General features: G+C 43.6%; 1 protein-coding gene across 1 annotated transcript; it reads right to left on the minus strand.

The window, feature by feature from the left end:
* Positions 1-6,702: 6,702 nt before the first annotated feature.
* EDEM1 (ER degradation enhancing alpha-mannosidase like protein 1) lies at positions 6,703-18,800 on the minus strand (the record flags this gene model as incomplete). The annotated part of the gene is made up of 12 exons (XM_082004538.1): positions 6,703-7,363; positions 8,250-8,435; positions 9,220-9,316; positions 10,335-10,408; positions 11,022-11,192; positions 11,657-11,777; positions 12,388-12,562; positions 13,095-13,278; positions 13,813-13,984; positions 14,841-14,944; positions 18,247-18,319; positions 18,394-18,800. 12 exons carry the CDS (start codon positions 18,798-18,800, stop codon positions 7,274-7,276), a joined length of 1,854 nt encoding a protein of 617 aa, XP_081860664.1. The 3' UTR covers positions 6,703-7,273.
* Positions 18,801-25,600: the final 6,800 nt, after the last annotated feature.

The raw sequence follows: 25,600 nt of genomic DNA on the forward strand, positions 1-25,600 counted from the left end.
CGCGCAAATGCCGCATTTTGTGATCTGCCTGTGACAATGCACACCAACGTCCTCAAGGGCAGGTTTGCCACGGGAGCCGGCGGCGGGACCTCCGCTCTCCCCAGGGCCAGGGGGGATGCGGGGCGCTCCCAACCCCTAACGGCTCCTCGGAGAGGCTGGAAGACGCGGCCGAGCCGCAGCACGCTCAGGAAGCTTCTTTACACGTATTTTTCATTTGAAACGGTGGGTGAAATCATTTGAATTTAAGTATCCCCTTGATGAACGCTTACACTGAGCCGCACAGAGCTGCCTCTCCAGGCGGGAAGAGAGACGGACAGGGAGAGAGGAAGGTCTAAACCTCCTCCAGCTCCTTCCCTGACCCTGTAAATCCACACCTGACCAAAAAGCGTGGACCATGGCTGGTCCCAGCTCTCCCAGTTCACCCAGCGGGAGCTCCCGCCCCGGGTCCGTCGCCCAGCGCCATCGGTAGCGCTCCTGCCTGTGACTTGCGCAGCTCGCAGGAGGTCGGTGCATCTTCACTGGTTATGGGCTGGGACACAGCTGGTGCTTTCTTCACCCTTATTAGCACTACCTCAATTAAAAAAAATACTTTACAGAACTCCACAGTTACTATTTTTAAGAATCAAACCTGCCGCCTCCTCCTGGAAAACGGGAGCAACCAACTCTCATCACTGGAACGCCAAGTTGTGCTAACGAGGCTGGAGCAGCTCTCCCAAGGTGTCGTCTTCTATAGCCATGCAAAATATAAGCCAACAGAAGTTCCATTATCTTTGGAGGAAAAAAAGATGCTTTTCAATACGATCTTTACAATTAAATGACCTTCTCATCAACGTGATCGGGGGACAAATAAGCAAAAGTAGTACAAAGCAGCTGTTAGTGAACACTTGCTGATCTCTTTTAGGTGAATAAACAATACCAGTGGCCATAAGCAAAACAAAAATCTCTCTCTCAAGTTTCATGCAAGGACAAGGGTAAACTCCAGGAATCAGAAGAGACTATTTTGCCAGACCCACAGGGCACAGTGAGGGAGTGGGGTGGCTGGATTGGGCTGCTGGCAGCACAACACGTCTTTGCCTTTCACACGCCTCTTTCCTCAAGACTTTGCAGTTCCCTCTGAAGGAGAAGTGGTGCTCACCAAAGCTAAAGAACTGCATTTTCTAACACTCCATCTTCAAGATAGTACTTTTGTCTTGCTGCTATACAATGGACAGAAATCTTCAAACAGTGGCACAAGAGTGGTCTCTGGTGGAAGCAGATCAGATCTACAGCATTGCCACCAAATGCACGGGAACCCAAGCCAAAGACCTTTGTCCACAGCTACCAGAAGTCACTTCTTTTTAGCTATAATACCAGGCTAGCCTGATCCGTTCTACCCTAAAAACACAAGTTCTCACGCACACGTTTGGACTTTAGATCTTTTATCACATACAGTCTTACTGTACTCAAAAGTAAGAGCATGGGAAGAGCGGCTTTTCGGAGTTATTTTCTTGAATGTGGACTTAAGAGAAACTGCAATCAAAACGCTCAGTTCTGATTCAGAGCTGTGACACATTGACCATCCGACAGCAGATAGGGAAGCAAGATAAGGAAAGACAGCAAATAGTTGCTCAGGGCAGTGACACCACTAGTAAATCATAGAATCTTTGGGTTGGAAGGGACCTTTCAAGGCCAACCCCCTGCAGTGAGCAGGGACATCCCAAACCACAGCAGGTTGCTCAGAGCCCCGTCCAGCCTGGCCTGGGATGTTCCCAGGGATGGGGCATCCACCACCCCTCATGGTTTCAGCACCCTCATGGTGAAACATTTCTTCCTTATATCTAGTCTAAATCTCCCCTCTTGTAGTTGAAAACCATCACCCCTTGTCCTGTCGCTACAGGCCCTGCTAAAAACCCTGTCCCCACCTCTCTCCTCAGCCCCTCTCAGCCCCGGCAGCTGCAGGAAGTTCTCCCCGGCGCCTTCTCTGCTCCAGGCTGAGCCCCCCCAGCTCTCCCAGCCTGTCCTCCCAGCAGAGCTGTTCCAGCCCTTGGAGCATTGCTGGGGCCTCCTCTGGCCCCGCTTCAGCAGGTCCATGTCTCTCCTCGGCCGAGGGCTCCAGAGCTGGACACAACCCTGCAGGGGGGGTCTCCCCGGAGCAGGGCAGAGGGGCAGAACCCCCTCCCTCATCCTGCTGGCCATGCGGCTTTGGGGGCAGCCCAGGCACGGGCTTCTGGGCTGCGAGCGCACATTGCCGGCTCCTGTCCAGCTTTTCATCCCCCAGGTCCTTCTCAGCAGGGCTGCTCTCCATCCCTTCACCCCCCAGCCTGTGCAGATACCAGGGGTTGCCCCGACCCAGGTGCAGGACCCTGTACTTGGCCTTGTTGAACCTCATGAGGTTAACACAGGCCCATTCCTCGAGTTTGTCCAGGTCCCTCTGGATGGCATCCTGTCCCTCAGGCGTGTCAACTGCACCACTCAGCTTAGTGTCATCTGCAAACTTGCTGAGGGTGCATTGATCCCACTGTCTACATCATTGATGAAGGTATTAAAGAGTACTGGTCCGAGCAGGGACCCTTGAGGGACACCACTCGTCACCAACCTCCATCTGGATATTGAGCCGTTGACCACAACCCTCTGGATATGACCATCCAACCAATTCCTCACCCACCCAACAGTCCACCCATCCAATCCACCTATTTCCAATTTAGAGAGAAGGACTTTGTGGGGGATCCTGTCAAATGCCTTACAGAAGCCCAGACAGATGACATCCGTAGCTCTTCCCTTGTCCACTGATGTGGTCACTCCCATCGCAGAAGACCACTAGGTTGGTCAGGCAGGACTTGCACTTGGTGAAGCCATGCTGGCTGTCTCGAATCACCTCCCTGCCCTCCATGTGCCTTAGCATAGCTTCTAGGAGGATCTGCTCCATGACCTTCCCAGGCACAGAGGTGAGGCTGATGGGTCGGTAGTTCCCACGGTCCTCCTTGCTCCCTTTGCTAAAAATAGGTGCAATGTTTTCCTTTTTCCAGTCACCAGGGATTCATCTGCCTGCCAGGACCTTTCAAATATCACAGAGAGTGGCTTGGCAACTACATCAGGACTTTGGGATGCATCTCATCAAGTCCCATAGACTTACATATGTTCAGGTTCCTCAGGGCGTCTTGAACCTGATCTTCTCTTACAGTGGGGGGGATTTTGCTCCTCCAGCCCCCATCTTGCAGCCCATCCCCTCGAGAGGTGTGGGAAGAGACACTGCCAGTGAAGACTGAGGCAAAGTCATTGAGTATCTCGGCCTTCTCCTCATCCGTTGTTACCAGTTTGCCAGTCTTGCTCATCAGAGGGGTATGCTCTCTTTAACCTTCCTTTTCTGGCTGGGATATCCAAATAATACATAAACATCCAACCACAGTGAAAACGTTAGAGCTTGGGTTCTTTCCCCAAAGTCAGCCTTTCATGCCACTTACGGTTACTTCAGAATTGACTCTTTGAAGAATGAACCCAGCAAAACTAGCATTAAATCTCATGACCAACAAATCTAGAGGAGCTTTAAAAACATTACAGAAATCCAAATATAATGTTTGACAGATATTTCCTGCTAACTTGGAGTTTTAATCAAGACAGAAAACAAAGTGCCCTGTCAGCTTCAAGGGCCTTTGAATCAGGACTACAAAACAGAAAACAAGAGAAGAGATAATGTCAATCAAAGAGAAGACAAATCCAGGAGGAAAAAAAAAAAGAAAATAAATAAATAAAAGTGGCGGTCAGATAGCTTGCTTCCACATTCCTGTTTTTATACACAGCATGAGCTATTTCCCAGCGTACAGTGATCCATAGGCTGGAAAGAGCCCAGCAAGAATGGGCTTCTCAGTGCAGAATTCCCACCTGCACTAGGGTCTTCATGGACCTCCTTGGAGAAAGTGGTATTAGAGAACGGCAGCACTTAGGTCAGTAACAGACAGCAATCCTCTTAGCAAGTGACAGCTCATGACTAAGGCTGGCTCAAAAAAAAAAGCCTACCCTCTTTGTGGCACACAGTCGGAGACTTACATTCTTCACAGACAACAAAACTGCCGCAGACACCTACAACAGAACAAGAACACTGATCGGGGACTTTTGTTACCAAATTCTCAGAGGTCTTGAGCTCTTTAGATGGGCCAAGTCACAGTGAACTTAAGCGCCACAAATCTGCTTGAACACAAACTTCAGGTGTGTTTTCCTTTACTCCTCCCTATTCCCAGGTCACCCTCAACTGCTGAAGTTTTCCTGTCTGGTCAATAGCAACAATGAGGTATACACACTCCAGTTAATCTTTTCCCTGTGTTGGGGGGATCACTTGCAAGCTTCATGATGGCCTTACAAGAACTTCACTATAAGAAAAACACACATGAAAGTGGTCAAATACACATTTTTTTCTTTTTAATGCAGATTTGTAAAATTTAATCTCAGTTTTGAAAATTTAGGACATTTCATGAAAAAGCATTTGGTCCTCTTAAAAATTTCCCATCCCCAATTAAATATTTCATGGAAAAACAACAGTTAAGCATACATTGCATTTTTAATTAGGAAAAATTGATATTGCACATTATACTAGGAAATACAAAAGTCTGTTTCAGCAAGTTATTCCAGCACTGTTATCAATTTCATTTTGATATCATTGACTTATACAAAAGTTTTAATTTTAGTGCATAATATATGCCCTGTAATTACAGAGTAAAAATGTGTCCAAGCATTTTTAAAACAGAGAGGAAGAAAAATTGGCTCCTTAAGGAATACAAAGCCTTTTACCATGTAGTCAGCACCAGTCTCCTTGTAGACAAAAACCGTTCCTATGGAAAGATGACTGTCAGATCACCTTGGCAACACAAATCTCAATGCAGCTTCTAACCAGAAGCTGACCATGTACTATTTGGCCCTGTAACTAACAGCCCAAGTCACTAAGGGCTGAAAGGCTGCAACACCTGCCCATACTGTTCCCATTCTACAGCTGCCTCTCACTATTTCTGACTATATACAAGAGGGAAGAGCACGGTGGCAGAACAGTTGTGCAACTTCATTATAGTTGCGTAATTCTCTGAGGAAAACTCTGAAACAGATTTCTGTGCATAACACTCGGCTGGAATCCTCACCGGGGTTCAGGTGCTTCAGAAGGCACAAAACACTGAGAGGCAATTACAAGGTATATAACGCACGTTCAGAGAGCTGAACTGCGAGTCGAGGAGAAATCGGTACCAGCAGCAGACACCTAGGACAATAACCGTCCTGGCATCTGCTGCACCGTGATTTTGAAGGACCAGTTGTGGAATGCTGCGTTTGGCTTCGCACTACCAGGCGCTTCTCATTTCGGAGCTACAATTAGAAGATCTGGCCCAGTAGCAGCATTTCACAAAGCCCAGACGTTTCCTCCTGCATTTCTTTACCTGTTTACACACTGAAGCATACCTGCATGCCCAGACAACATTTACTGGTTAAGGAGCTATACCTTGAACCTCTCTCAATACCTCTTTGGATCGTAACACCTTGAATTTATTTTTTGCTTTGAAATAGGCAACTAAGACATTGCGGTAATAGGTTTGCAAAGCCAATTCTACAGGAGATGGAATTGTCAGCTGCCTCAAACATCAAGGCAACAGATTCTATTGCAATGTTTTGAGAAATTTTAACATATTTCCCTCTCCTCCCTTAAACCCTTCCCCCCTTAAAACACACGCAATAAGACTAAGACAACAGGATTTTTTTTTTTTTGCCTGAATACAAGATCCAACTATCATGGGATAGAAGATTCTACAGTGAAGTCCCTGAGATGCATCTGTATACTAAAAGATTCAAACAATACCCTCTTCAGCACTAACTTCATATTTATTAGAAATGTTTTGAGTTGCAACATATGGTTTATGAAAACTGATGTAGTTATAAGAAGGTGAAAATAGAGCAGACCAAGTTTGTCCTTATATTTGAGCCTTAATTTAAAAATAGTTAACCCAACAGTAACATTCAACTACCTCAACCGTAGTCAAAAGTAAAAAGCATGTAAGCAATGGGGAGCCACTAAAAAAAAAAAACAACTTATATTTAGAATTAGTTGTTTTGGCCTCAGTTTCTTTGTGGCAGAGGGAAGTCAGCATACTGCATGCTCCGACCTCTCACTAACTCCATCCCCAGGATGACACAGAGGCAGGATGACACAGAGGCAGCCCCTTTACTAACTGCACTGACACAGAGAGTAAGTCCAGCCCAGAAACATTCTTTGGGACAGGCACAGAAGTCGGTATTCTTCCAGTATCTTAAAAAAAGAGAAGTCATCTCATATGCAAGTTACTTTTTAAGTTACTTTGGGATCTACTGTACTTTGTTACCAGCTAATCAGAAATACTTTATCCATCTTCCCAAGCAAGCTCAGTTTTTCCTGCTAGTGAAGAAAACTTAAGGCACTAACATATTAATGCTGTCAGGAATGTGAAATAGTTTGTTCTTGTTACATCAGTTCTTAGCAGCATCTCTCCTGAAAAAGGCACTAGAAACATGGCACACAACAAAACTTTTGGAACTGCTGCTCAGCTAAGCTTTATCAAGTTAGCTGCTTGGAAAGCTGAGTGGCTTTGAAATTTCCCATTCCCCCCCTCCTTCACTCCCTTAAAAAAAAGGCACCTGATTTGTTTTATTACTGGTTTCTGTAGCTACAAGCTCTTGCAAATGTGCAGTACCATACAACTGTGTGTATGAGGGATATTATGACTACACTGATACCTTTTTATATGATCAGGAGTTATCTTTTGAAGATACTATTCTAGATAGAGCATTTTTGTTTCAGCGAAACCCATTGCCAGTGGGTTCCTACCTGAGTAGTATTTTAGGTTGTGTATTGCTAGTCAGAATAATTCAATGATTAAACTTGGTGTAAGAAATTGCACTTTCCCATTCCTTCCCCAATCCCAAGATAATTTCAAATTAAATACTAGACCCTTTTCTAAAGCTACAAAGAGGTAGCTAAGTGGCACATGCCAATTTTCTTTTTTTTTTTTTAAAGTATATTCAGCCTTCATTTGCAACAACATTTTTCATAGGAAGTCTTAAAACAAGAAATCTCAATTCAGGTGGCACATGGAGTTACCACAGTTCAGAAGACAGAACTCTTAAGAGAACTTCATCTCCCTTCACATCCATAATTGAAAACTAACAAGCACAGGGGATACCCAAGTGACTCAGCATATGCAGGTGTGTAGCTGAAGAGGAGAGGAATGTCTACAGCCAAATCCCATGCTCCTCCTGACATACAATAAAAGTTACTCTGCAGAACCATTCAGATCAAGCCCACCATTCGATCAATCTGTCTCATGTAGTTACTCTTCAATGGTAGTAAGTATCTCCTCTCATCAGGAACTCTGTTACACTGTTAACAAAACAAGAATATTTTTAAGAACTCAAATACAAAACCAGGCAATCCCACATCCTCTGTAATCGTTTCAGCATTAGTAACCATAGATTTCCTCCCAGAACAGAAAATTGCATCCAACAGCACTTTTGGTCATAACTCTCTCTCACTCTTTGCTAACTTACAGCACAAACCACATAAATGAACAGCAAGTGTTTTCTTAGTACAGGCTGCAAGCTTCCAAATACACACAAACTACTGCAGCTTGTTATTCAACTGAGACTTCCTTCACTATGACAACTGTGAATGTTTAAATAATGCTCTTTTTCTGGAGGACTGGGGGGAGGAAGAAGAAAGGAACCATGTTAGAACCTACTAGCAGAGTTTTTTTTTAAAATTGTTCTGTATTAAAAACGTATCTGTTTTGGTTGGCGATAGGCACTCTATCCATAGCTCTGTACTCAGTTGATGCCTAGCTAAGAAAGGTCACCTTTACATGCCTCAAAACTGTTCTGAGGAAAAAGCAGCTTTGTTTAAATGACCCTCTGCTTTTCTCTTTCTCTATCACAGCAACACGGGAAAATTTTAAGGGCAAAGAAAAGGAGAAAAGGAGAAGAGACAAATAATCGGAAATAAATTAACAAAGAAAAAATTAATTGCTGCAAAATTTAAAAGGGCACAGGTTTCACCTTCAACATAACCACTCTCACATTATCCTCATCCATTCATTCCACTACTGAAACTGTTTTACACAAGGCAGCTTCTCAGATATTTGACAGTTATAAAGGAAACACTGCAGAGCTCTAAAGTAACACTTCCAAATGGCTCTTTCTACTGCCTAACACAACTGAACACACATCCCTTCTCCAGCAACAATACCAGGAACAGTCTGTGTATTCCTTACATTAGAGCTGAAGTTGACTGCCTTTAATTCATTAGGTTTAATTTTTTCTGCGCTGTCCTCTTCTCCAGGAAGGATGTCTTGCCACAGCGAGTTACGAAAACGTTCATCCACCGACACAATATGCCCCTCAGTAGTAAACATATATTTATTTCCAGATTTATGGACTGGATTCTCTTCATCAAACAACTAAACAAGAGATGGGAGAGACAGCTATAGTATGTGTGCAACATTCTTCATGTCCCATCAACAAGAAGTTAAAAAGCACGCACTCATGCATTTGAAGGATCACACAAAGAGCGTACCTTTTAGCGCTAAACGGGTAACTTTAGCGCTAAACTTCCACTTGTTAGAGGAAACGGAAATAAACAGTTTTAATGCAAGGGATTTATTTTATCACTTAAAAGGCAAGAGGAAAAGAAAAAGCTTCTCACACAACTTAAACTGCCCTTATTTTTCTAAGCTGCACTATGCAGGCATTTCTAGTTTGGCATCCACTGTTTCCATTCAGTCACAGATTTGTTTTTCTACACTAAAGGAGATTGAGAACAGTAGTAGCCTAAGCAGTGTTGGCTCAAATGCTTTCTCCTGTGACTGCCAAAGCCTGATGGGGAGAAATCGGAGGCTGCTGCGTGGCAGGCAAGATGGCTACAAGCAGCAATTTAGCTCAGAGCTCAGCAGTGGCTTCCGTCAGCCTTGCTCCCTCTCCTTTCTAGCTTCCCCCCAAGAGTTGCCAGCTCTCCAGCACCAGTTCAGGACACCACACTTGGGCAGCTGTCCAAACCTCCAAGATTGGGGTGGGGTCAAAGCAAGAAGAGTGCACGGTCCGATAACACTGTGACACCTAAAGCCTTCGCTTCCCCAGAGCCCAGCACAGTTTCTAACCAGTAATGTCCTGCCTCCACGCTGTGCCCTGTCTTTTGTCCACAGCACACGCCAGAGAGTATCTTTGAAATCAAGAACGTATACATACCAGGTATAAATATTTACATGTTTCACTGAGAAAAAAGCTCTCCATTCGATCTTCCTTTGTCTTCTCTACAACATGATGTAATGTTGCATAGCCACACCTGCAAGATTTAAGATTAGTTTGGGTTTAGTTCCCATGAACTCCAATCCCGAAGCAATGCCTATATATTCCTTAACTTCAGACTATTCCAATTGTCACTAGGGGTGAAATTAAAATGAAGCAACCCTCTTTTACAAGTAAGCACTGATTATTGGTTTCCAGTATCCTGATGAGACTATAGTTATTGACACTGGTTGATCTATTCTGTCATGCAGATTTACTAAGAGTCTCTCAAAGAAGCAAGATACTCTCAGGCACCCTGCACAAAACAGGTAATTTCCCCACACTGAGCACATGAGAAACCCAGGTCCAGAAGCCTGGTCTCCTGCAAAGATTTCTTCCCCAGCTACCTACTCTTCCCTCCCACAATACTTAACAAATGACAAAGCTACAAGCTGTCACACAGTGCACTTGCAATTCTTTCAGTCAATCCCCTACACAGCATCTGATTCCCACTTAACTGCAGAATGGCACTGTTTTATATTGTCCTGTGGTTAGTACAGACTTGTCTAAGAAAGCAGTAAACACCAACAGTTGAATAAAAAATTTGCTATCTTCCCTCTGAGTCTTGCAAGAACTTCAGTATAAAAGCCATAATTCATAGCTACTGCCTTGAGAAGAAAGCTGGTATGCGACAGCATCTAGATAGAGGCCATGCCCCCAGTTTAGTTAAACACCATGGGTCCATGAGGTTAGATTATTCTTGCAGGAGCCACAGGAAAAAAAACAACACAACAACACACTGCTAATTTTACCAGTTTTTAGCAACTGATCATCAACAATACATCTTAAAAGGCAGTTAAAAAATTCTGAAGGCGTAAAGTTGTCATTGGACTATAGTTTCATTTCCAGATGAGAAAGAAATAACTGTTCAACAAATAAATCATTACTTGTGGCTTCCATGGAGGGTTGGGTTTCCTGGTTTACCTATATTTGGCATACTGGATTCTATTTAATACTTATATAATAAAACGTATGTATACAGGAGTGAGAAAAAACAAAGAACATTGAAGACTGACTTTGCTTTTGTGTATTTTTCTAAACTCTGTAGAATATCCATTCCCACATGAAGGTAAAATGGGTTCTTTGTGGCCTGAATAAGGAAGACAGACAAGAGTTAGAGTCAGCAATTTTGAAATCTTGTAAAAATAACACTTACAACAAAGGCCCAGTAGTTATCAGATTCTTGTGTGTTACAGTAAACTGATCTTTATAGGAACATGACTTAAATTACTCTGTGCAAGCTTCTCACATTTACCTCAGTGCAAAACCAAATAAAACTTGTAGTAAATTCAAACTCTTCGATAGCTTTCTTGCAGCTGGAAGGTTATTTTAGTTTACTGTATCTTCTGCCAGTCAGAAACTGTGCCTCACAATATAGCAAGGAAAGTATTACATTTACTTCAACAATTTCTATTAAGAAGTCACAAGTCTCTATCTCGAAAAAATCTGCCAGCTATTTTTTCAAAAGGTTCCTTAGTCTAATTTTTGTCTGCCTTGTAAAAAAAAAAAAAGGCGCTTTTTTTTAAGCAAACAACATAGCACCTACACTGCATAACAATCTAATGCCTAAACAGAGACCTCTGTATAAGAATAGGCAGATCCAGAGGCAGCAAATTTTAGCAGGCTAGGTGTAGAAAAAGTGACTTTCTGAACAAAAACATTTTTGCCAAAACACGAGCTGTAAGCCGAGAAAAGTCAAGTACCTGATAAAGAAGATACGTGGACTCCACTAACTCTGGCCTCAGTGGATAAAAGGGAACATCCGGTGCTTGCAATTGCCAGTTGTATCTTTCTGGGAGAGCTCCGTATCGTTTCCATATGGCATAATAAAATGCATGGAGACAAATAGCATCTTCCACATCTCCTATCAATACCTAGGCATAACAACAGCCATAAACATACATGCTTAATATTGCAAGCCAGCAAATTCCTTTCTACTCTGTATAAGAACATGCCATAAAACAAAACACTCACCTTGTAAGAGAAGAAAAAAAAAAACCCCAAAACCAAACAACAAAGCTAATGTATTAATTCCTTCACACTAAAAGCTTCAGTGGAGCTCAGCCTCACAGCTTAGTATAGAAATGCTGAGGCTAAATGAGAAAAGTTAGGAAGTATCTCAATCTAGTAGAGAGGAGGCCAGCCCTTCCAATATTGTTATGCTGATGCAGAAGCTGAACTGCCCTAAGACTCTCTTATCAGAGCGGCCAGATGTCAACCTGCAGATCGAAGCTCATCTCAAGAGATACTTAGGCTCATTCACAGCCTAGGATTAGAATGAGCCTTTCTGACATCCCTCTAACGGGGTTGTTTGGTCTTTAACAGAATTAAAGTTTACCTGTAGTCCAGGAAAAAAGGCTTGCAAAGAGTCAATCCATGTGTTCATCAGCTGTCCTGTGAACATGTTTACATTAACATACAAAGGAGGGTCACCTTCACCTTCATTGCAAGCTTCTCGACTGCCAAGTAACAATAAGCATATGTAAATATTCACTATTTGAGAAGAACACAATGCGTGTTTCATTTCACTGCACTGCCACCAGCAAAGAGAGTGAGCCACGGATTGGTCATGCTAGGCTCAAAGCCATTTTGAAAAGATCCAAAATATCAGTCATGCTCTCAGAAAAATTATTTCTTAAACGTAGGTACATCATATCCTTACGTTACATCAGTAGAATCTCAACAACAAAATCATGCTACGTAAGATCAGTCTTTACGAGTACTAAACCAGCCAATTTAATACACTTCCTTTGCAGTTCTACAGTCTTCTCTCAGCCTAACATTTACTAACTTGGAGAGTAACCAGTTTAGATTCTTTGCACCAATAATGATATTCAGATCAGTTGACTAAGGAGTGAAGGGAACGTTAAATTTTTTTTTCCATGATGACTACCACGGAAATAAGATTTTGTTTTTTACAGAAAAAAAGAGAACACAGGTTTTCTAGAGTGTGACACAAAACACTATACAATCTCTCATATCTTGATTGATATCAAGATCAATCTTGATATCAATCTATAGATTGTTGCTCATTCCTTAAGGAATTGATACTCATATGAAATATCATACCCTCTTCTTAAGTGGTTCTGAATGTTCCGATAAGCATCATTGAACATCTCCAAGTCTTCCTTTTCTCCAAAGAGGATGTAAGACTTCAGAAGGTATTCATAGAATGAATCCGACCCTGCTCCCAAGCCACTCTGCTTTCCAACCCAATGGCCAGTTTGAATATTCACAACATTTCCTTTCAGAACAGACAAGAAGTTTAGTCTACAGTTGTGAAGTACATCATATAAAAATAATCAAGAACCAGAACTTAGAAATATTACATCTTGAAAAACTCTTAAGGAGCAATGATCAAAGATTACTATCAAAATAAAGTGTTACGGTGCGTTCATCCAAGGAACTAGCACAGGTATGCAGTTGTTTTAAGTACTTTTAGTCATCTGCCATCTGCCAATTATTATTAATGGGGATACAAACGCAGGAACTTCGGTTTCATTTCCCAGTTTCATGAAAAATTTGCCTTTGGAAACCTGTGCCCTAAGAAGTCATTCAGATACTCCATTTTTCTTACAAAAATTAGAGCTATTGGGTCAACAGAAACCAAGCGTGCACAAGGAGAGTATGACTACATACTAGCTACAGAAGAATCAGATAGACAAAGTTTATGATACATGAAAGAAACCTGTAGCATGATGGCATTCTGCTACAGGAGACTGAGGTAGGTTAAAACACAGAGCCAGTCGATATAGCATCACCTCAGAGGAGGTTACCTAGCAGTCCAGTGTTATTGCTCCTGAGACTCCAGAGTGCTTTGACAGCTCTCCTGGCCACCCATTCAAATGTGGAATCGCCCAGCAGCCTGCTAAGGATACCAAACTCCACCAGCAAGGAACCGGCTCCTGCAGTGCAAGTTTCATTATTGCTGTCTGGAGGTACCCCCTTCTTCAGATTGACCTGTGAAGCAGGTAGAGAGAGTGCTAATAGCAGGAAAGCAGGTTGCACCTCATAGAGCTGTGCCCTCATCTGAAATCTTGTATTTATTGTAAAGCCTTTTTGTTAGTTTTTGCAATACGTAGCGTGCAATGTATATATAGTTAGAAAGCCGGCATATCACCGCCTGGTCAAAAAGCTTTCCTGAAGAACTCCTGAAATTCATCTTCCAACTTTATAACATCATGTTCAAGGTGGGCAATCCTAATTTTGTTACTCTTATACTTGCTAATCCTTCCAAATTTCAGTGCACTTTTTCCATCATTTCTACTGAACATTCAGGTTCTTCCAAGGGTGATCCAAGTACTGCTTCCCCTTGTTCAGTGCTCTTGAAACAAAAAGTTTCCTCAGTGAAGGCTCCTCAACTTCCCCATGGAACAAAATGCTGAAAGGAAGTTACACCACCCTCAACTGCTTTACCAGACTCTTACTTTTCGATAGGACAGGTGAATTACTACTTTCAGATTATTTCCCTGCTGTGCTGATGCACTTACTTACCCGAGGATATGGAATTCCAGTTTTGGTGTTCTCAAAGGCTGGAAGTAGTCTCACTGCTAGATCATGAGCCATATGCAACAGTTCATTGTCATAATCCTTAATGGTCATATCACCAAAAGGCTGCTTGGTATCTGTAATTATTATGTGGGCAGAAAGCAGGCTTCCCAAAACCCTATGGGAAAAGGAAACAATCTTCAGTTTTTAAACCTGTTCTTCAGCCACACCCCCTTACCAGTATGATGTTTACAGAAATATTACCTTGTGCACCTTACAGGCACTACAAAAAGAGATCTGCTTTTCTCCCCCACCAGTAGTGAAGACATCTACAAGTCATGTTGCTTGTCACCCACAGTAATCCCAAAATCCGGTTCTGCAAAATTTACCTAACTCAGTAGCTCCTTACAACATACCAAGTCTATGAGTTAAGACCTCCTTGCCCCACCTTTTTTCTGCTGCAAACAGCAATAAGATTGCCAAACTATATAACAATAAAGTTTGTTATATAAACTTAATATTCAGAAAAAAGGAAGTCTAGCCAAGTTAAGCAGCAATTGAATAAACACTGTTTAAGACATTCAGAGCATGAAGCCAGTTAAAACCAGACAATATCTTAAACTCATCTCCAAGACAGACAGGCCTGGTTTTCACCTAAAACAAAAGTGAAAGCAAGCAGAAGGTCCATGGAAGAAAACCGAAACAAGGAAAACCTGTCAGCAGTGTGGCTTGTTGTGCACAGACCTGAGTCTCTGCTGCAAGAGGAGCAACAAAAAAGCAGGCATCTGCAAGCCAAAGACAGTTGAGACTATCATTGTATCACTGCTTCAAGTGACATGTGACTCATTAAAATTGTTTGAATTATGAAAGGATGGAATATTTTCATAAAAGGCTAAAAAAAGCCTTACTCAAAGAACAATTATGGAATAAAGCCTACCAAAGACATCCTTATCAATGATTTTACTTTGGTTCTCCTACATATAAGCCTTTAACCTTGTTACTGTTTTAACAACAAGAAACTCAGAGTGACATACCTGATTGTTGCCTCAAAAACTTGGACCGTTGAGTCCTTATCAAATGAAACCGTGTCAATCACCAACTTGACTGCTTTCTGGAACTCTGAGGAGTTTCCCATTACCTTTTACATAAAAACAAAGCCATTTTGTCTAACTGTTGCTTCAGAAAAGGGTCAGGGAAGAGAATGGCAAGTTCACATTTTAGACCAACAGTCACATTAACTAGAGACAGAACAGAGTACTTCAAGCTCCTGCTAAAAAGACTTTCAGAAAGCTACCCATCCTCCTGACATATAAAAGTTCATTTTTTCAGAAGTATGTTAAAACAGGGAAATATACAAAGCTTATTTTTGTCTGTTTTACTAATCTATGTACTCATGTACTCTTCCACCCCCAACACCACCCTTGTGGCTCACCTCTTAGACCAGGAGTCTAAACACTCTTAAGATCTAGCACAGCGAGTGTTTTGCTTAAACTACCAGTTTAGCTCAAAAGGTCAACTTGCAGAACAGTGAAGTCTGATCTGACATTTATTTAACCAGGGGAGTCCAACCTTCCAGGCTTTTGACTCAACACTGCAAGCAATGCCCAGGAGTTCCCTCACGCCAGTTTTCTATAGGTATACCTTAGCAATTGATCTCCACTATATCTAGAGACAGATGTAAATTCAGTGCCAGCTCCAAGGAAGCAGGAATGTGGAAGGAAAACACAGGTTCCCATTTGTATAAATTCACGATAAGGCTGGGAACCTACCTAGCTCTTTAACCATCAAAACACCATGCACCAGCCAGTCTGCTCTTTCCAATAGCCAGACCCAATGGGAAAGCATTCACATAGATCTGGGTGGATGAAGAGCAAAAAGAGGCTTTCATCACATGGCACCTTCTGAAACACAAGAGACTAAGAACCAGAAGTTTTATATTTGAGAAGAAAAGTTAGGTACTGCCTCAAAAAGTATGGACAGGACACTGAGTCACTGGTGAATGAGGACAGGAAGGCAACTGTTTAGCCAACACACCATCAGCCATGTAGCACAGATCCCTAACCGCTGTTTCAGTTAAAACCAATGTTTTCCTCACTTCCTGCTTTCAGTTCTGTTCTTTACTGCCATGTTCAGTGAAACAGCGGGGATCTCCTCACCACAGAGCTACAGTTCCACTGTTGCAATGGGAAGCATTTTATAATCTGAATCACACATATAGTCCTTGCACCTTCTCCAGAAGAAGGGAGAAACACAGTATGGATCCTGTGCATTGCTGGGCCTTGAGCACACATGCCAGAAGGCCAACAACCTGCCCTGGCTGCAAAAATGAGACTATGAAACGTAAGAGCATTTCTAAATATGCATAAGCTGTTGAAGGAAGGGGCTGTTCTCCATGATACCATGCTACTGGTACTACTAACATAAACTGAGTTGTTTCTCATGTTACCTTCAAATTTTATCAGAAATGCATATGATGGTCTATTTTAGCAGGTGAGAAGCAGATTTACAGCTTTTCCCCTTCTTCCTTTCACCACTCTTCATACAGATTTCCACATCAGTCAGGCCCTCTCTGACACGCAAAACCATCAGAGGTCTTTCAGTCTTCTTGACCAAGATAAACTCTCCTCCTGATGTATCTCTCAGCAACCCATGCAGATTCCAGCTCAGACCCACCCTTCCTGAACACCAGAGTACAGCAGTATTCCAAAGAGATCTCACCTCAGCCATGGGGAATATCTCCAAAAGTTCCTCCATCTCTTCTGGAAATCTCTCCTGATACATCCTCACATACTCTTACCCTTCCCTACACGTACAACACACTGCTAGCTTGTGATCCAGCTGTTAGCTAGTATACAACCAGCACCACCTTCTCCTCAGAAGTGAAGGATTTCATAGCCTCCCACTTACAAACCATTAGACCTTTTACTTTGTATTGCTGCAGTTCATCACAATTTTAATTGGTTCCTCACAGTGTCATCTCACCTCATCTTCATGCTAAGAACGGATCTTTATTTCTACCAGCAGCCCTGCATTAAACAACAGCACTTTTTGCATTAACAACATTAACATGCAAAGACTAAACAGCGCTTGTCCCATGGCAGGTGCTAGGAAAACACTGTGGAGTAACTCCCACCAGTCTGAAACCTTCTGTTGCAATCTTCCTTCAATTTCTCACCAAGTTTCTCTACCAAGTACTCCTCTTCTTCAGCTCCACAGCTTTTTTTTTTTTTTTAAATATGGAGCCTATTCAAGATATCAGATCTACTGTGATTGTAAGTTCAACCTCAGAGCAAGGGCCAATATTGGTGGTGTTCAGTAGCAGGGCAGATGAACCTAGCAAAACCCATATCCAAGAGAACATTGAATAAATGAACATTGTACTACGTCCTCATTTTTCCTTTGACTCTTTCCTTCAAAGTCCATTCCAGCACACTGCCAGCTGTCAAGGTGACAGCTCACAACCATGCTCCCACCTCAATCCAACATCCCACAACTGAGACCTGCATTACACAGCTCATCTAAAGGAAGCTCTGTGCCCAAAAGCAAGCTTTGATTCCTGGTTTCCCACACCAGGGTTGAGAATAAACCAACTGATGAATGCCGACAGCCGGTCTAACAGAACTGAGGAAGCGAGACCCGTGTGTGTTCAAGAGCATCTGCGGTCTCTCATCTCTCAAAACCGCTCATCCAGCTGACTTCAGCCTTTCAGACATTCATTTCACGTCCATATCCTGCTAAGAGACTGCCTTCAGAGTTTAATTAGCAGAAGAATTACTTTTTGGCAATACACCCCTGCTGTATTAATGTACCTTTAAACTCATTTACAAAGTTCAGTTTGCCCTTTCCAACTGCCAACACGAACCTCCTGAACTGCGAGCTGGAGTTGTGCAGCCTGAAGAAGAGAAGGCTCCGGGGAGACCTTACCACAGCCCTCCAGTACTTAAAGGGGTCTTAGAAGAAAGATGGGGACAGACTGACTTAGCAGGGCCTGTAGCGATAGGACAAGGGGTAATGGTTTGAAGCTAAAAGTACATAGATTTCGACTAGATATAAGGAAGAAATGTTTCACGATGAGGGTGGTGAAACACTGGCCCAGGCTGCCGGGAGAGGTTGTGGACGCCCCATCCCTAGAACCATGCCAGGTCAGGTTGGAGGGGGCTCTGAGCAACCTGCTGTGGTTGAAGATGTCCCTGCTCACTGCAGGGGGGTTGGATTAAATGGCCTTGAAAGATCCCTTCCCACCCAAACCGTTCTGTGATTATAACTCCCCCCCGCCCCGGTTAACTGCAGCCGACGGAGCGACGCAGCAGCTGCGGGACCCTCCCGCACAGCCGGGCGCGGCGCTCGCGTCTCCACAGGCAGCGCCTCGCCCGCAGGCCCGCCCGTCGCAGGCCCGGCGAGCACCCACCGGCCTCGGCGCTGCCCCCGCCGAGGACTCACCGCCAGCGTGTCCAGCGCGTCGATCAGCGTCAGCGAGTAGTTTCCCAAGACGTCGTTGATGTTCAGGTTGGAGCTGGAAGAAAAGAGCCGAGCGTCAGGCCCCGCCGCGCCCGGGGCCGCCTGCCCCCGCCCCGCCCGCCAACTCACGGGTCGTGGCGGTCGGGGCCGCGGCCACGGCAGTGGAGGGGGTCGAGCTCGTCCCGCGGGAAGGCGTGCTGCATGTAGCTGTCGTAGCCGAAGACGAACATGCCGCGGGCGGCGTCGCGCAGCCGGGCCCGCAGCTGCGGCGGGAAGGCGCCGCTGTACCGCCGCTCGTACTCGTCGCCCCCCACCGCCCCGCCGCCGCCGCCCCGCCGCAGCAGCGAGCCCCAGTGCGAGGAGCCGGGGCCGGCGGCGTCAACGGGCGGGCCGAGGGCGGCGGGCGGCGGCGGGAAGGGGAAGGGGAAGCGGCGGCGCAGGCAGAGGCCGGGCGCCAGCGCGGGGAGCAGTGCCAGCAGCGCCTGCAGGCCCAGCCTCAGCAGCAGCAACCCCAGCACCAGCGACCGCCATTGCATGGTCGCCCACGCGCCGCGCGCATAGTTTAAAGGGGCCGCCCGCTCCCCCGCCGGCGCGGCAGCCCGCAACACTCTCCTCGGCGGCGCGTGTCCTTTAACAGCGGAAGGGAAACACCGGCGGCGGGGGTCTGACCCTGCCCTGCTCCTATTGGCCGAGCCAATCCGGAAGCGGGACCAGACGTCGGTCATAGGGCGCGCAGCGACGCCACTCAAGGGCCGAGCCCCGGCGAGCCTTAAGCGGCCGGGGCGGGGCGCGAAGCGGGGCCGGGGCTGTCGTGGCGCGGGCCGCGGGCAGGGCGGCAGCGGCCCCGCCCGGGCGCAGGCGCCCTCAGGGGAAGCGGAGAACCAGCAAGGTGCTGCCCGGCGCCCCTCGTGGAGACGAGGCGAAGGCCTTAGTTTTCAAGAGAAAAATCCCCAAACCCAACCGTTCAAGTAAAGGTCAAGTAAATCAATTCCCGGTGGCGCTAACTCCTCCCGCGGCCTGCTTGCCCCACAGACAGCAGCAGGAGACCCCGCTGCGGCCTGCAGCGACAAACCAGCTCTGTGGAGCTTTCCTCCTCATCCGAGAAAGAGGGGGCAGACACCCAGAGGAAGCCACGCCGTGCTCTGGGGCCATGAAAGCCAGGGAGAGGGATGCAGGGCTTCCCTTTGCACAAGGGCCGAAGCGGCAGCCGAACCGCTCCAACAGCGACCCGGGCACGACTCCAGCAGCGGCGAGCACACTGTCACCAGCATTTGAGGCGGCACTGTAAGAGAGCAAAGAACAAGCTCCCAGGCAGCTGGAGCTTTCAGAAAGCTGCATAAATAGAAAAGCTGACAAACACCGCTTGCACATTGGAGATAGCAGTACTGGTAAAACCAAAACCCCTCAAAAAGAACAAAAAAGAACAGAATAGTCAGTAAAGAAGCTACAGCTGAGGGAGATAAAGACAAGACCCCAGAAACCTTAACAGCATCCCTAGTACCCGTGGTTGTAAGCGTGGCTGCTTTATCGCTGAACTAAGGACTGGCGTTCACTCTAGCACTGCATCCTTTTAGCAAGAAAGGGCATGATTTGTTACAAAGCAATTTGAGAGCAATAATATGAAAAACCCCTATGCAGGGAAAAAAAAATATTTAAAGCTTGTTATCATACATAAGGAGACAACCAGACATTAATGCTTTGTCTTCAGCCTGTATTTTATACCTTCTATTCCAGAAATCAGATCTCACTCTAAGTTTTCCATTCATTGCAACAGAAACAGCAGAACAAATAAACCTAAAAAATCACAGTTCAGTAGTCCATCAAGACTTCTGTATGCTGGTTCCTGTTAAAATCCTCTAGCCTGCTGAAACATATCAGCCTGCAGTTGCTCTTTCAGTTCCTTTCCTTAATCTGTGGAATCCATGCCTTGAATGTCTTTCCCCCTTACACACCAGAAATACTATCTATTCACACCAAGAAGGGGATTCTTGACTCAAAAAATGAGGAAAATTCCTGATTATCGAGAAGACTGAAATATCTTTCCACACCGCAAGTTAACAAAGTTATACAGAAGCAATTTATTAGTTTACTTCACTCAGACTCCCGTAAGAATCAAGTTTAGCTTTAAACTTCACACACCACAATAGCTTGTTCTTTCTCTACTCACACATTTGCTTTGTTTGTTGAATAATATGGTTTAGTAACTTCTCCCTGGTTGGTCTTTTCAGAGAGAAATATAAATGAGACCAACAACATGCTTTCAGCATCTAAACCAAAGCCACAATCAGAAATGATTGAGTTTCACAGACTGACTACCCAGAAGGTTGTCCCCTGCTGAGCACAAGGCTTACGGTCACTCTCTCATGACGAAGTTACACAGTTAACGCTCCTACTGGTTTCCACAGAAACCACTCTAACACACAAACTGTGCTGACCAAGCACCAACCAGGCAACAGCATTCAACTATTTTTCTTTTTTTTTTTTTTTTAAACAAAACCATTAAATTTAAATTCATTTAGAATTAGCCTCATTCACATACTCAAGGTCACCGTTTTATGACAGTGTTCAAAACACGAAGTTTCCTAATTAGGCCAGGAAAGACTTCTTGAATTTACTATTTGCATGCATTTGTCTGCATGGAAGCAATACCACCTACTTTCTTCATTGTTAGAAGAGTGCTTCAAGGAGTCAACCTGTTTGCTCCACTTACAGGTGATTTAAAAAATTAAATTTTAGCATAGACATGTTTAGTTTAGCTTGAGTATAACAATGTTTCCTACAATTTGGTAACAAGGGCTTCCTATATATTTCTAACAATGACAAAAGCAGCTGTACTACTACAGATGAATATGCAAAAGAATGTTTTTCAACAACACCTTTATTGAAGCACTTCAAAATGATCACAATGATAGATGTTGCCTTTAACAGAATAAAACCTGTAATGTCATAATTAAAAGGCACTAATCCTGGCACAAAGGTCTACTTACCCACCTTCCACTGTGACGGAAATAAAAACATCAAATATATTACTTCTCCTTTGAAAGAGTATGTGCATACCCCCTTTGAGGGCCATTCCGTGTTTGTCATTTAAGTGACATGTAAAAGAAAACCCCAATGTTTCACCAAGGCATACTTTAACGTTCAGCATCCGTAGTCCTAAAACAATAGACTACTCATTGAAGGTTTATGATCTAGTGAGACAAGTCATTCTACATCCATGTTTTGGGAATAAAAGTCCTGAAGCACATACCAGTCTCAGGCATTCACGTATTACTTCTCCTTTAACACAATTCATTGCTTTGCTGTTTGTGTGATCAGTGATGCACTGCTCTTGGCAAGATAGCTCAAACAACCAAATTTACACCCCACTATTTAGAATTCACCCAGCTCTCTCTAGTCAGGGTCAGTGCAAAAGCAAGACAGCAGGGAGCAGCACAGGGGCACGCTGCCCAGGAGGAAGCATGGCTCTTTCCCATTCAGTAGACGCACAAAGAAAATCATGACATGCCACTGCACAGCCACAGTAACTATGAAATTAAACATTAGAAAAGTTAAAAGCTTGATAATCCAGTTAAGTCATACTTCAAATTATTACAGATCCCTGCACAACATTCCTATATTAATCAGAGGGACTGTTTAAGGCATTTTCTTTGGCCTCCTTCCTTCTACCAGAAGGTGAAGATTATGCAGTTTAATGTCAGCATCCAAGAAGGACCATCTTTCCAACTTGCTTCCATAAAGATGTAAAGAGAAAACACAAATTGATAAGAAAGTAGATTATTAGTTCCACAGATCATGAAACAGCTCCACATTTGTACATTTTTCATGTTGCCAAGTGGTAGGACAGAATTCTGTGCAACTGCTGAGACACTCAGCTGTACTTGGGGTGATGATGAGAATTATGCTGCACTGTAATTGCACTTAAAGAAGCCACCATCCACACTAACATCGACAGGACATTAACACTCCAAGGAAAACTTCCACACAGCCCAGTGCTGTGGGTGCACACACAAACATTTCTTCCCAGTATGGTCTAGAGACACACTGCTCTATGATCAGTAAGAGCGATCACTTAGTACTGAACAAAACCAACAAGTATTTAGAGTTGACGGCTATTTTAAATCATTGGGATGCCATACGATACCAACAGATCATGAGGTCACAAAGGTATGACTGGTGTCTAACTTGCATGGTATTCATGACCAAGAGTTCTCTCAGGCTCAGTATTTGCCTTTTCACAAGACCCAGGTTTCTTCATATACGAATGGGCAAGGCCTACCGCGGATACATCAGAAGAGTGTTTCAGGACTACAACTATTGATGCTTAAGTACAACAATTTATGTTACTAAAATGCATCCCCAAAAGCAACTTTTGTTAAGAGAATGGGAAATTTAATCAGTCTTTTTACTGTCCAGGCTCACTACAGAGCCTGAGACAAGTAATCATCATAAGAGATTAGATCAGCCCAACAGCTCTGTAGAAGCAGAACACAGCTACAGCATCCCAGTTCAGCAGACAACACTGCTAATGCCTGTCTTAGGCTCCACACCTTTATTAGAACAGAAAAGGTTTAACCGTGGACTTAACTGTGCCAGATGAGTGAGTAGGTTTTTTTCAGTCCAAGGCTGAAAGGTGGCGAGAACTGCCTTGCTTCTCTGGAAAGACTTACTACACTTCCCTTCTGTTTCAAAATGAAGGTAGCTGGCAAGTTAATCAAGCCTTGAAACAGAAAAAATGTAATCCTCTGCACTGGATTCTAACAGCCTCTTCAAGGTCTACATTTCTACCATGTGAGTAACTAAGGGCATCTGGAATAACAGTACAAGAATAGCTGTGAAAACCCAGGTGGAGTCATTTTGTGAAGTAATGCAAATGTACTTTTTAGAGTGCACACATCATAGGTGGCCAGCATAGCTCTCCTTGCTATTTACATTTAGAAGTAGAAACTATTACCTAAATACCACATCAAGCAAACAGCTGTTGGCCAAGTTCACACCACAGCTGATTTAAGTCATTAGGACTGGTATCAGACCAACCTGGGTGATAAACCTTACAGCAGTAACACTGTGTTCAAATTTTGTGTCTAAAGGCATCTTGCTTTCAATGTTGACTTCAGATAGCTTGTTCTGCATGCAGCAAAGCCCACCAACTGAAGAAATATGCACATGGTTTTTTACTTAAGAGTTCATTAATCCTTCCCACCAGCCAAGTTACAGGTGAAGGATGCTAACCAATACTCAGGCCTAAAAACTAACCTGTTACAGCCCAGTAAGCCTGAAAGCTTACATGGAGGCAAGCCCTGAATAGAAGACATCCAATTTGTTACCATTATTTGGAAGATGTTGACATACGGTCCTATAAGTTAATCAATGATCTAAGAGAAATTAATGCAACAAAGCATTTCGGAAGAACAGTCAGTGTAACTTTGGATTAAAAATCACAACAAAGATTTTGTTCAAGACCTCAGTCAACAAAAGCCTCACTTTCCAATGAGATAAGAATCTTTATGCTTCAACTGGCACTACTAGATCTGACACTTGTGCTAGAAAAGCAAAAGTTTTACTCTACGCTTGACAACAAGAAACAGGCTTGTCGACATATGTATTTTTCTCCTAAAAACAGAGCTCCAGAAGGCTGCCCCTTAAGTAAGCTGCCCCCCTACTAAAGCTGACAAGTGCTTTTCATAAACAAACCAACCAAAAAAGCACTGAAGTCTGCTGAGACTGACTAGCTAACCTTGCTCATGTCAGCTGAAAAAGACCCAGGCCTGAAAGGCAGTTTTATAAGCATTTCGTATGAATAGTTGAACCACAGAACATACAGAAGCTTAAGTATTTACCAAGCCTTCTTCCCCCATTGTAACTTTGTGGGAGAGGAGACAAGACACCCCATAATGTATTGCCATGAGTTAAGCCACATCAACTCAAGTCAGTCAGTTACGTGTCAATACAACCCTCAAAACATAAGTTTATTGAATAAAGCTGAAGAGCAGTAAACCAACATATGCATCCACCTAAATAAAAAAATTCACGTATTTACAAAGTTCAGTAATTGTATAAGTTGTTCACATGCAGAGAGTAATGCACAGGTTAACAACTGGTAGTGTTTGGATGCCATAAACGCTGAAAGCAGTGAAGTATATAAACACCAAACACATCAAGTTTAGCTATAGGCCAGTTAACTAAACAGTGACCTGGTCCCCCACAAAGATTCACACATTCTAGTTTAGTTTCCTTATTTTAGGCACAAGCAAGTTTGCTAAATAAAAGTAACTGTAGCAGTTCCTGGTGAACTAGGGACTACAGTAGCAAGTTAATATACCCTCTCCTCTACAGCACCAGAGTATGGATTAATTGAAATCATGCTTCAGAGAACTGAAAGGGGACAAAAAGTTAAAATGCAAGTTCAGACTGAATGCAGGCAGCATGTAGTGTCTGTGCAACAGTGCGATAGTTGGTACAGAACAGTAAGGCCATGGCAGTCTAAATTAAAACTGGCTTGTCATAACTGATATGGAGTAAACAGTGTTTCCAACCAAAGACTCCAACATAATGCAAACCCTACATTTAGGTGAAGAATCACACACAGTGTGAGGCAACACAAGCAGGTGTACCATGTATTTGCATATACTAGTAAGCTACACTGACATTACTGTATGAACAAACCAGTCTTAACAAGTCTGTCCCTTTAAATATATTGAAGTCATTGAGAAAGTAAAGCTACAAAAACATTACAATCTTTAGTTTATACATACTTCCCTATACTGTAGGAGCTAGTCAAGAAACAGGATCAATTCATTGGCTCTCTTGTGCTTTGACACAGTAGAACATTTCATCTTGCAACTTACAGACTTTGCACATGGTTACATCAAGAAAGCAGGCAGGTCTAGAGTTGTCACAATAGCCTAGATGTTCCATAGCACCAGGTTAAACTGTGCCCAGCCATTTCATGAGCAGGAGACACACTAGACAATGACATAGATATTGTGCTAAAGGTCAACAACTGACACTATACAAAACCACCAGTAATTTAAGTGTCATGCAGCTGCTCAGAATGTGTGTTCTGGTTTCAGATAGAGACCACTAATATCTGTAGATAGAAAAATGTATTTGAACAAAGTCTGATGTTCCTAGTGATTTGTTTTCATGCTGGAATACTCCAATTTTTGAAAGCTTGACGGAACAGTCCATTCCCATCCCCCACACAAATGTTAAACAGAAGCAACAAAATTATTTTTAACAGTTGACTCTTTCCTCATTCATCATAAGATTTTTTAAGTGACAGGATAAGATCTCAGCTGTAGATTAGTGATGCTGATCTATGCCTTGTGCTCCC

The sequence above is a fragment of the Phaethon aethereus genome (assembly GCF_964289735.1).
Source record: "Phaethon aethereus genome assembly, chromosome: 11".
In the NCBI taxonomy this organism is placed as follows: Eukaryota; Metazoa; Chordata; class Aves; order Phaethontiformes; family Phaethontidae; genus Phaethon; species Phaethon aethereus.